The 13,572-nt window shown below is 38.9% G+C and overlaps 1 protein-coding gene across 3 annotated transcripts in view; it reads right to left on the bottom strand.

The window, feature by feature from the left end:
- LOC147028327 (TGF-beta receptor type-1-like) overlaps positions 1–13,572 on the bottom strand; it is a 122,110-nt gene that overhangs the window by 47,530 nt on the left and 61,008 nt on the right. For 2 of the 3 annotated variants that reach the window (XM_085878625.1, XM_085878622.1), the window contains exon 4: positions 5,284–5,514. The exons of the other annotated variant lie outside the window; for it this stretch is intronic. In XM_085878625.1, coding sequence (XP_085734751.1) covers positions 5,284–5,514 — 231 coding nt within the window. The remainder of the gene's footprint in view (positions 1–5,283; positions 5,515–13,572) is intronic. 3 annotated transcript variants of the gene reach the window in all.

Here is a 13,572-nt window from a genome sequence, read left to right as displayed (position 1 = left end):
TTTTTTTTTAACATGATCTCGGCTCGTGGAAGAGTGATGACAACAAATCAGGACATAACATAACAAATGAAGTAGAGGGAGACAGACAACTGAAGGACGCAGGTAACGATGAGGGATAAGGGAGAACACAAAGGGTGGACAAAATGGATACACAAGCAAAATTGTGTTTGACCAATTTGTGATTTTGTCAATGTCTGAGGAGAGGGAAGAGGCTACTTGTCTATCAGAAGGATGAGAGATTTCACAGCAGAGAGTGGAGTCATCAGCAAAGAATTAAAGAATATTTTTCCAGAGTCAGAGATCATTAATGAAGAGGAGGTGGAGGAGATTGTGACTACCCAGGTCGAAAAACCAGTTAAAACCAGTACACATTTTCAACTGGTCTCTATTGGTTCTAATTGGTCTTTAACTGGTCTCTATTGGTTTCAACTGGTACCAGTTAAATTCAGTCAGAATTCCAATTTCCCAGTTGAAAAAACCAGTAGCTCATATTTGTACCAGTTAAAGTCTTACTGGTTCCAATTGATACCAGTTGCAATGTACTGGTCCCAGTTGATACCAGTTGCAATGTACTGGTCTCCCAGTTGATACCAGTTACAATGTACTGGTCCCAGTTGATACCAGTTAGTTAAATACATGTATTTCAACTGGTAATATATCACTCTATTCCAATTTCCATATTAAAACCAATAAGAAACCAACTGGCTTTACTGGTACCAGTTGGCTACTGGTTTTCAACTGGTACCAGTTGACCAGTAAGCTACTGGTCTTTACTGGTTTTTTGACCTGGGTATACTCTGTGCAGAGCGTTGGTGCTGCTTAAGCAGTCTCCTTGGCTATTGGGCACAATCCTGGATGGGTCGCCACTCCGACAAAGTATACCAGCATGCTGGCACTCATTTCACCAACCGCGGAAGGATAACAGGCTGAGTTAACCCCACCTGGTATTAATTCAACAGCTGAGTGGAATTTTAACTCAGGACCCTCGGATCGAAAGCCCGCCACCCTCACCATTCAGCCAATACCAGGCATATTAATTAAGATTAGGAATAATATGGGGCCTAGAACACTGCCTTGAGGGTACTCCATAGGGACAGGAGATAAAAGGGTTCCGGTGAGAGCCACACATTGACTACAAGAGGCGAGGAAGTCAGTAATCCAATGGTCGAGTTGGCTTTGGATTCCATATGCAAACAGCTTGGAGAGCAAGGCAGGATGCCAGACTGAAAAACAAGATCGAGATATGTCCAGAGAAACGGCCTTGATCTCATGTCTGATATTGAGGGCCTCCATGATTGTTGGGAGAGTAGAAGCAGCATATCCACGGTTGAGTGACTAGGTCTGAATCCGAATTGATGATCTGAGATGAGGCTTGTTGGAGAAAAGAAATAATTTTATGTTAACTGTGATGATGGATTCCATGACTTTGCTGATGAATGGAAGAAAGCTAATTTGGCTGCAGTTAAGGGGATCTATTTTGTACCTTTTTTTTCCAGGTGGACATAGGAGACCAGTCCTGAGGTGTTAAATAAATAAATAAATATTTTTTTAAAACTTAAAAAAAAAAAGCGAATGTTGAAATAGGTTACACTTTATGACCCACTGATACACAAGGTCCGCAAATAGCGAATCAGTGAATAACGGGGTCCGACAAGATATTGTTGTTGTGAGGGGGGGTCCGTATATATTACCTAACAACAGACAGAAATGTATACAGTAGCATGATCCACGTACGAGTAGCTTGCCCCTCTCAACGTAATAAGTAGGGAATCAGAGCTTAAGAATTGTCTTGTATGAATGTGCACCATACAGGGGATGGTGCATGGTAATAATCAATTAATGCCTGGTTTTGGCTTCATGGTTAGGGTGGAGGGCTTGGGATTCTATGATCCTGAGTTAAAATCCCACTCAGCTATTGAATTAATTCCCGGTGGGGTTGACTCCGCCTGTCATCCTTCCAAGGTCGGCAAAATGAGTGCCAGCTTGCTGGTATCCAGTGTTGGAGTGGCGACCCGTCCAGGATTGTGCCCAGTAGCCGAGGAGACTACTTAGGCAGCACCAACGCTCTGTACAGAGTATGGTTCCAATGGATGGATGAAATAATTAATTAGGGATTAAGGTTGAGGAAATTGTATGTATAACCCCTTGTAATGTCCCACCAGGTGGGACCGGGTGGCAAAGTGACTTCCAGGCAATAGAGAGGGGAGCGGAGCTATGGACACATCCAGGGGGTAGAGTTATGGACTATCAGGGGCGGAGCTTCAGACCATCAGGGGCAGAGCTATGGATGCCGGAAGGCACTGAGTGTTGTCCAGAGAGCGAGGGGAGGAGCCTGGATCACATGGGTTCGCTTGTCTGAGGAGATCGAGGTCTGAGCGAGGTCTGAGGAGAGCCTGACTCTGGGAGAATGATTGTGGACAGTGAGGAGAGTTTTCTCTGAGGAGATCGTCCTGCCTGCCTGCCTCTGCCCTGTGCCTGTTCATCTCCCTGCTGCCTCCTTCGTGGTCATCACCATGTCCTCATCACGTGTTCATCTTGCGTGTATGTGGCTTCTTCAGCACCACCATACCCCTCCCCCCCAACCCCACCCCGCGATAAGCCCCCTAGTTTTTGTTCCTCTTCCTGTCTGTGATTTAATCTGGTGTGTGGCACCATAAGTTTTATCTCTCATTGTTTTAAATTATTTATTATTGGTTCCGTGTTCCCCCTTTTTTCCTTATCCCAATCGACATCATATTCCTTTGCTGGGTCAATTTTCCCCTGGTTTGGTTTTGGAAATAACCCCGTTGGTTTTAAGAGAGCTAAGTAAGAGCCTTGTTTCTCTCCTAAGTTCCCATGTGTGCAAACGCTGCCATTGATTGAACACAGTCTGAGGGAGTAAAAAGCCAGTTCGGCCAATCCATCCAGCATCGGTGTAAATCGGCGTATACACTCCAATATAATTCAATTTAAATCAAGGATTAAAAAGGTTTATAGGTATATAACGAAATAAATTCTGGGTTTCCTGCCATTTTTCCCAATGCCTTTAACATATTACCTTATCTAACACTACATTAGTTCTTCATGCCTGTTGTTTGTGTCCTTTATAACATCCTTATAAACAGTAAGTTTTCTGTTTGGAATGATTTTCAATTTTGTTTCACTGCCAGGCAGGCAGACAGAGGAAAATTATTATCTCACTCCTTTCTGTGCATGTGTGGTTGGGCAAACTCTGTGCCAAGGTACGGTAAAACGACAGACTGGTCTTCCTATTCATGTTCCGATTCTTGTTCAAAATAAAATAATCAATTTAAATAAGTTGTTCATCGATCATAAACTGATAAGACAGACAAACAGACAGACAATGGATATGAACCAATTGCTGAACCCCACTTTGCTTCATGTGCTCACGGTCATAAAACAGTAATTGTAACTAAAGAGTGAGTTTTTTTCTTCGCAAATATTGTGACACTAGTCCTGTTTTATTAGTATTTGGTTAAATGGCCTGTTTACTCCAACCCTTCAGAATCAGGGTCACAACCGGCTCCATTACTTGAAGTGTGGTTTCCAAATTCTCAGGCATGGTCGCCTGATTGTGTGTGCTCTGTGGGTGGTCACGATAGCTGAGCACATGCCGATGTGTACCATGTGCTGTTATATGAAGAGTCTGGAGACATTGTTCATCCCACAGACACAAAACATTTAATGCTTTGAAAGTTACATTTAAATGACTCAAGGCCTTTTAAACAACAGACTTCAACTACCTGTGTGTGACTGTGGTTCAGGTGTCAAGTCTCTATTTTTCTGATTCCATAATGCATGACCAATTTACATGGAATCGTATCGATTGCCCTGATCAAATATCATGTGTTGCTTTCCTTCCTCCTTATCCTATCATGGTATATTGTATGGTACATGTTTTGGTGGAGTAACAATGAGTGTTCTACTTAGTCTTACGACTGATCTAAGTTCACAAGTCCTTAAGCCCAATTATGATCTTTACATGTATATCCAAGCTCATCGGAAAGTCTTATTAGCATAAACTTAGGCCAACTCCGTGACATGCTATGTACCGTACATGCAGTTAACAATGTGCAATTGTCTCTACCATTTACGTTTTGCTTTGTAAAGTTATAATTTACAGTTCTCAGTGTTCATTTGGTCTGTGAGTTATAGTTTGCAATTACATTGTTGACATTTTGCATCTGCTAGAAACGCAACCTGACCATAGAACACATTACCTCTTAAACAAGCTCGAATGAGCTAAGATCCATGTCCTCTTAATGATGACGTCATAAAACGAATATGACGTCATTGTGATGTATTAGGCTTGCGATAAATTCTCTGTGCTAATGCCCGGCTTGATTCCCACAAACAAAATTCAAACAGCTTGCCTAGTTTCGGAGATAATGGTATAGGCGATTTCCATTAGCGGCGATATTATGACGTCAACTTTTTTTCTAGGAAGAATTTCCAAAATCGAAGATGGTTACTGCCTGCGCGTGGGCTTTCTGCATATACATGGCAAGTTTCACGAAGATCCGATGAAAACTCTGGGTTGTGAAACAAAAAATGTCAAAAAATATTAATGATGTCATAAAAATTGATATGACGTCATAGTGATGTATCATTTGTGCGGTAATTCATCTCTGCTAATGCCCTGTTCGATTCCCACAAACAGAATTCAAAAAGCTTGCCTAGTTTGAGATAATTTTTTTTGGCGATTTCCATTAGCGGAGATATTTTGACGTCATAACTTTTTTTCTATGAGGAATTTTCAAAATCGGAGATGGTTACTGTCTGCGCAGGGTATTTTTACATGTATATGCCAAGTTTCAGGAAGTTTCGATGAAAACTGTAGGCTGTGAAACAAATGAAACAAAAAACAAAAAAAGTCAAAAAATAGGAATGACGTCATAAAAATTGATATGACGTCATAGTGATGTATCATATGTGCGGTAATCCATCTCTGCCAATGCCTGTTCGATTCCCGCAAACAGAATTCAAAAAGCTTGCCTTGTTTCAGAGATAATTTTTAGGCGATTTCCATTTGCGGAGATATTTTGACGTCATAACTTTTTTTTCTAGGAGGAATTTTCAAATTCGTAGATCGTTACTGTCTGCGCAGGGTATTTCTACATATATACACCAAGTTTCAGGAAGTTTTGATGAAAACTGTAGGCTGTGAAACAAAAAAGTCTACAAGAACAACAACGTGAATAAGACTTAGAGATCCTCCATGAGGATCTAAAAATTCAATGGTGAATTTACACCAACATATATTTCAAATCGAAAGGTACATACCCATGTTATCTGCAGCAATGAAGCCAAGAATGTTTTCATGGCGTAGCATCACAGTCTGATAGATCTCTGCCTCACGGAACCATGATCGCTCCTCATGTGATGAGAAGATCTTTACGGCGACATCCTCACCATGCCATTGCCCACGCCACACTTCCCCAAAACGACCTTTTCCGATAATTTGCTGCAGAACGATTGTCCGAGCAATGGTCCTCTGCATGAGGAGGGGCAGTCCTGCCACACATCCGTCTTATATCAGCTGGATCCTGTTACACAACTTTGGGGGATATCCAACATACGATCATCTATATGTAAATATCCTGTCGCACGAAGCTCATTGAATTAAAAGCAAAGGTTAAGATCTTAAAAGCTATGAATTAATAAAGAAAATCAGGATAAAGCAATATTGATTAAACGGTATTGTAAAATTACATTGCATTGAGAAGAGGGAATGAAGATTGCAAATTTTTAATTTTGTTATTTTTTGTCTAATGTTTTGCAACACGGTCACTTATATTACACCTTACAAAGGAGGGATATTGAAATGGAGTTAAACCTTTAAAACTACGAGTAGCATGATCCATGTAATCAGCTGACAGATATATATGTATATATATATATATATATATATGTATATATATATATATATATATATATATATATATATATATATATATATATATATATATATATATATATATATATATATATATATATATATATATATATATATATATATACTGTATGTATATACATACATAGATATACTGTATGTATATACATACATAGATATACTGTATGTATATACATACATAGATATACTGTATGTATGTAAATACATACATAGACATACAGTATGTATGTGTATATACACATATATACATATGTATATAGTAAATATATATATGCAGTAAATATATATATATATATATATATATATATATATATATATATATATATATATATATATATATATATATATATATATATATATATATACATATATATATACATATATATATTTACTGTATACATATGTATATATATATATATATATATATATATATATATATATATATATATATATATATATATATATATATATATATACATGTCTGGTGTTGGCTTAGTGGTTAGGGTGGCGGCTTGGGATCCCAGGGTCCTGAGTTCAAGCCCCGTTGGCTGCTGAATTAACACCAGGGGGTTGACTCAGCCTGTCATCCTTCCGAGGTCGGCGAAATGAGTGCCAGTGTACTGGTCCCGGTGTATGCCCCGGTTAGAATAGGTGTACCATATCCCTGTGTGTCGTAAGAGGCGACCAGGGTTGGCGTCAGGAAGGGCATCCGGCCATAAAACATTGCCTCACAAAAAGCCAAACCCCTGCACAGCAGGGAAAAATGGCTGTAAAAACGGTCACACATATATATATATATATATATATATATATATATATATATATATATATATATATATTTACTGTATATATATATTTACTGTATATATATATATATTTACTGTATACATATGTATGTATATATATATTTACTGTATACATATGTATGTATGTATATATATATATATATATATATATATATATATATATATATATATATTTACTGCATATAGATATTTACTGTATATAATATATACTAAGACATAGTAAACTATATACTAATTAATAAAGAAGATCAGGATAAAAACAAGCTCAAATGAGCTAAGATCCTCGTCCTCTTAATGATGACGTCATAAAAACAAATATGACGTCATTGTGATGTATCAGGTATGCGATAAATTATCTGTGCTAATGCCCAGCTTGATTCCCACAAACAAAATTCAAACAGCTTGCCTAGTTTCGGAGATAATGGTTTGGGCGATTTCCATTAGCGGCGATATTATGACGTCAACTTTTTTTCTCGGAAGAATTTCCAAAATCTGAGATGGTTACTGCCTGCGCGTGGGCTTTCTGCATATACGTGGCAAGTTTCATTAAGATCCGATGAAAACTCTGGGTTGTGAAACAAAAAATGTCAAAAAATGGGAATGACGTCATAAAATTGATATGACGTCTTAGTGATGTATCATATGTGCGGTAATTCATCTCTGCTAAAGCCCTGCTCGATTCCCGCAAACAGAATTCAAAAAGCTTGCCTAGTTTTGGAGATAATTTTTTTGGCGATTTCCATTAGCAGAGATATTTTGACGTCATAACTTTTTTTCTCGGAGGAATTTTCAAAATCGGAGATAGTAACTCTCTGTGCAGGGTATTTTTACATATATATGCCAAGTTTCAGGAAGTTTCGATGAAAAATGAAGGCTGTGAAACAAAAAATTCCACAAGAAGAAGATGAAGAACAACAACGTGAGTAAAACTTAGAGATCCTCCATGAGGATCTAAAAATATTGATCATACAGTATTGGAAAATTACATTGCAATGAGGAGAGGGAATGACGGTTACAATTTTTTATATTTTTTGTATAATGTTTTGCAACACAGTCAATTTCTTACAGCTTATTAAGGAGGGACATTGAAATGGAGTTAAACCTTTTAATCTACGAGTAGCATGATCCTTGTACTGAGCTGACAGATATATAAATGTATATTTGAGTTCCTGCAGAATCTGCACCTTAATGACATAAAGCCTCAGTCTTTCATGCAAAATCCTTCTGTTCAAAAACGAAAATCCAACGGCGCTCATTTACACTTCCTCACTCATCGGCGGTCTGTCGGCGACTGACAGCTTCTGCAGGTGGGAAATATTCACGCATACAAATTAGCATCGCCTACATTCGTGCACCAAACCAGGCCTCCCTAGCTTCATTTGTTTACGCACGAAAAATTAAGTTTGGATACTTTTTGAACACACCTCGTATATGTATATATATATATATATATATATATATATATATATATATATATATATATATATATATATATATATATTTATGTCCATGGTCCCAATCAGCTGAGATCATCACGACTTCATTGAGATATTCGAAATGTTTTATTTTCAGACAATCGGAATGTACTCTCTAAATAATTACTGTTTTTGGTATACGGATTAAAATCGCTTGCTTTGAAATTTCCAGAGGGTGTATATTTGGAGATATTAGCTAAGGTGGTGTTATCCTTTTTTTCTACAAAGTCTTCTTTCATCCTTGAGAGTTATGTCGTTCGATGAGCAGTACATTTACCTTTCAATCGACGCATACATTGTGTTCTATTATGTTCGGTTTTGTGAATAATTAGTGATTTGCACATTTGAGGGATCACGTGACTCCTTCGCCAATCTTACTGATTATTGTAAAGTCCGAATTAACAGCTCTTTTTTCACATCTGATTCCACTGTTGATGATCATAGCTCACTATCTCACCAATTTTATCAGTATCCAGGTTGAAATCCAAAAACATTTGGACTTTTTTATTATGCACTGTGCAGTACAAATGGATCTACCCTCGAAGATGGTGATAGGTGGTGGCTCATGTGCTTATAAGTTCTGAATTGTGAGAAAATGACTGTTTAAAACCCTTAAGGCCCAGTCACACCTTGACGTTTTAGCCAACGTATGCCGATTTTTGAAAATGTTTTCTAAAACGCTGGCACACGTTGAATACGTTATGGGTAAGTTTTGATAACATTGAGAGCGCGCTGAAAAACACTGCCATACGTCGTTGTACGCTGGCTTTAAACGTTGTACTTTTTGGTTGTCCTCAAATTTTTTTCATGCTTGAAATTTCACGACGTATGCCGGTGTATGACTCACACGTTCCGCTACACTGGCCACAAGTTGTATGCACGGTCTGCGATCGTTGACAGACGTCAACACATGCTACTTGTAAGTTAATCATAAGTTGAGACACGCCGAGGTAATGTTTAGCGTACCCGAAACTTATTTCTAACCGATGATTAACGTGTTGTTGGCACGTTACGCGATCGTTGCCACACGTCGACAGACGTTACTTTTAAGTTACTCATAGGCTGAAAGACGTCGGTATAATGGATCGTCCTTGCGTCAGCGTCCACGGCCACGGCCAGGACACTTACTTGCAGCATTCTTCAAACTTTTCTTCGGCATGACGAGGATGTTCACACTTCGATGTCTCGCTTGGCTATGATTCCAATTGTCCATCGGCAGCGTCTATTTAAAATAGTCGAGTTTGAGCGATTTAGTACGTTCAATAGAAATGATTAAAATTTCCGAGCGCCAGCGTCAAAAAACAAAGGCGAGTGACAGCAATTTAAATCGTTCATTGTAAACAATGAAAATAGCTGAGTGGTACCGTTTAAAAGTCGTTGAGTGTAAAAAAAAAATCCAATTGTTGAGTGCAAGCGTCTACTTTCAATAGTGGAGATGCAGCCATTTAAATCGTTGAGTGGCAGCCTATGAATAGCAAACCCCACATCACCGGAAAAAGATAAACTGCCGCACGATATGGATAAGTTAGGCTATCGTTGGGCATAGTTTGTGAACGCCGGCTACACGATAATTATTCGTTGGTATACCGTATCTATAAGTTATCGAAGCGCTCTATGCACATTATTAGTTCATTGTGCATTTGTCCAACCCGTTATTAATAGACCTAAATCGTAAAAACAAGCCATAGCTCATTGTTGAAAAAGCCCCATAAAAAATTAGCCGCGAAGAACTTCGAACAATGGTGCAAAGATGTCTCCTACCCGTGGACACGCGGACGCAAGGAGGATCCATCATAACCCAAACCCTCCCCCTCACACTCACCATTCTACTGCCAACATGAACAAACTACTACTAATACTAATACTAATACTGATACTGATACTGTTACTGCTGACATGGACATCGACTCAAAAAGGACTCGAAAACACTGTTGGGTTCCCCTTTTATGAGCAGCATTTTTATATACCAATTCCCAAAACCGCTGGGAACACGTCTTTATATGGCAGTTGTAAGTTAGAAACACGTTCATTTATTTTTTTGTCGACCGGAAGACATCATTGGAATACGTCTACATACGTCAATGTGTGTTGGGACTACGTAAAGAATTGGTTCAAAGCACGTCAAACATAAGTTAGAAATAAGTTTCGCGTAAAAAAGACATTACCGCGACGTGTTTCGACTTATGAGTAGCTTATAAGTAGCCTTTGTGGACGTGTGTAAGCGTCCGCATATCGTGTGTACAACTTATCCCCATCGCATGCGGAACGTGTGTCATACGCCAAGTACGTCGTAAAATTTTGAACATGTTTAAAATTTCTTGACGTACTCTACTTACTACGACGTATGATAGCGTACTTTAGCGTTCTACTCACGTATACCAAACTTACTCATACCGTATTTGACGTGCCCCAACGTTTTAGACACATTTTTCTTAGGTCGGCATACGCTGGCAAGATCGCCAAGGTGTGACTGCGATGTTGCCACTTCCATTTCTACGGCAGTTATGATTCGAATCGTTGTGCGTCAACCTTTTAATAGGCTACGTCACGACATCGTCGGCGATGCGTGCAACGCGCTATGCCTAAGTTAGACTATCGTTGGGCATCGGTTGTGTAGGCCGACAACAGGTTCAGCATTCGTTGGTATAAGTTATGTATAACACAACGAAACGTTCTGTGTCCGTTACTAATGCGTTATACATAAGACCAAGTCGTTATGAATACGTCCGAATCTTTAAAAAAAAAACATCAAAAGTTCAACGTAAGCCAGCGTTTTACATACATTTTAATACATTGCCATCGCTGGCTAAAACGTCAAGGTGTGACTGGGCCTTTAGTAAGGTGTATCATCGTTAAAATAAAAAAGTGATCCTGTAAAGTTTCGTTGCGATTCACCTTGGGACCTCAGAGTTGGATCACAAACAAACAAAAACAAACATCGTCTCATTCACTTTTATATAGAGGGTGAGTCATAAGTCCAAGGACAAGGTTTTAGCTGCTTATAAAAGATTTGTTTATACCATCCATTTATACTGGGTTATTTCTTTCTTTCAGATTTTACAAGTAATACATGAAACCAAGACGGCAGACACCAGTCCATTTACAGTGGCCATTTTTCCCCAAAGATGAGGACTTAACTTTGATGGTGTTGGCTTTCCAAAACGCTCCTCAAAGTCTGCTTGCACCTGTTTCATCATCTTGTTTGTGTTTCTCTTTCCATGGTGTGGTACCACACACCGTGGTGCGATACATTTCACGGACACCACTGCTACCAGCCTCTATTCAACTGTAAATGGACTGGTGTCTGAAATCGGGTGTTCCAAAAAGACCCGGACAACAACTTTGGTCGTTTATAGATTGAGAACCACAAATGATACAAGGACACCCTTTAGTTTATATGATACAGTAACTCATAAAGTTTTGTTGACACCATCAATACACTTCAATGTGAGCTCCGTTTGTTGTGTGCAGGACATCAAGGCGGTACACGAGTTCTTGCCATGTTCGGCTCGGCATGTTTGCATCCACCACTGCACATGCACCTGTGATTCGAGAAGGAAGATCATGCAGGTTTGCCACGTTAGTGTTGCAGACAACATTATTGACAAAGTCCCATGAAAAAAATCAAGGGGAGTTATGTTTGATGATTGTGGGGGCCAGGCGGTTGGTCCGTCTCGGCCAATCCAGCAACCTGGATATTTTTCATTCAGGACGGCTTGAACGGCTAAGTCCCAATGAAGGGGAGTGCCGGCCTGTTGAAAAATGATCTCGAGTTGCAGGTCTACAATCTGTGGGGAGGTGGATCCTTCAACATGTTCATGTAAATTGTTGTGGTCACTGTATTCTCTGCATAGAAAAAGGGACCCACCAAACGGTTACGGGGAAGGCCACACCACACATTGACTGTTGGACTGGCGTATGTGTTCAATGACCATGTGGGGCTTTTCAGAGCCCCAGATACTCACATCGTGCCAGTTGACCTTCCCCAATACATGAAAGCAAGCTAAGGCTGTGAACATGACCTTTTTCAGGTAATCTTTGTAATGCTCTTTTCAACTGAGCATTTCCAAAGCAAACAGCTCATGTTTGGATCCATCATTTGCTTTGAGTTCCTGCAGAATCTGCACCTTAAAGGCATAAAGCTTCAGTCTTTCATGCAAAATCCTGTGTACAGAGATGGTTGGTAGTCCCAGTTCTCTGGATGCACATCAGATTGATTTTCTGGGACTTTGTTGAAATGATTCACGCATTGTTCAACATCTACTGCACTTGTGCTTGGTCAATCGGTACTTTTCTGTTTCTGACAATTTCCAGTCTCCTCAAACCTCCTGTACCACTCTCTGATACTGGTCTGTGATAACGGATTCCTTCCATACCATATAAGGAAATTACACTGAACTTGCATGTCAGATCTCATCTCGATGATCCATTCGACGCACTGAGCTTTCTCTTGTGGAGTCACCATTTTCTTTAACATAAAACCACCAGACCTGAAAATAAAGAAAACTTTGAGTTTCTGTATCATCTAAACTCGAGTATCGTCATATCATTTGTGGTACTAAATATATTGTTCAGGTCTTTTAGGAACACCTGTATTACTTGTATTATTTGAAACAAAAAGAAAACTATAAATAGATGGTGTAAACAAATATTGTATAAGTAGCTAAAACCGTGTCCTGGGACTTATGACTCACCCTGCAGAAGAAAGTTTGGGTTTTTCTTTAATAGTTTGATATAAGTGCATAAAATCATGGTTTTTCACCATGAAAAAGCAATAGTTTTTGTTTTAATGTGTGCATTTAGTTTTAAAAAACAAGAGCTGAATTGCTCAGCAATCTTGAATAATCTCACAGGTATCGATTGAATTGCTACCACAAAAGCAAACATCAAATGTGTTCATTCTTTATCCCTTCCATTGTCAATACGTCCCACTTCAACGAATATTCTTCATAATTGAATTATTACCTGCAAAATCTTAGATTCACTAGTATATTCGTCTCTGAGTATGTTTATTTTTCCCCAAAGATGAGACATTACTTCGCGAAATTTAACATTTGCAAGTACAATCTATATTGGTTGGTCTGGTCTGTGATGATTTTGCAAAGATTTTTTTTTTTGACAAGTATGTTGATCATTTCCATTTGTCACCTTTAATTGCCTACAGGTCACAATTTTAAACCGATCACCATAAAACCACCAAACGGTGGAGTTGGTGGTCCGACAGAATCCTGTTTATTTATTTTAGGTCAAGAAGTCATCATAGGCCAAAGGTCAGCAACTTTTTCAAATTTCTGAAATCCTCACTTTTCATCTGATTGACATCAAATTTGAAGAAGATTTGCAGATCAGGTCACTGAATTCAACCAGCAACTATGTT

The sequence above is a fragment of the Eptatretus burgeri genome, chromosome 4 (genome assembly GCF_056783735.1).
Source record: "Eptatretus burgeri isolate ZD-2024b chromosome 4, Ebu_testis_v1, whole genome shotgun sequence".
NCBI lineage: Eukaryota > Metazoa > Chordata > Myxini > Myxiniformes > Myxinidae > Eptatretus > Eptatretus burgeri.
This window is presented reverse-complemented; position numbering and strand designations above follow the sequence as displayed.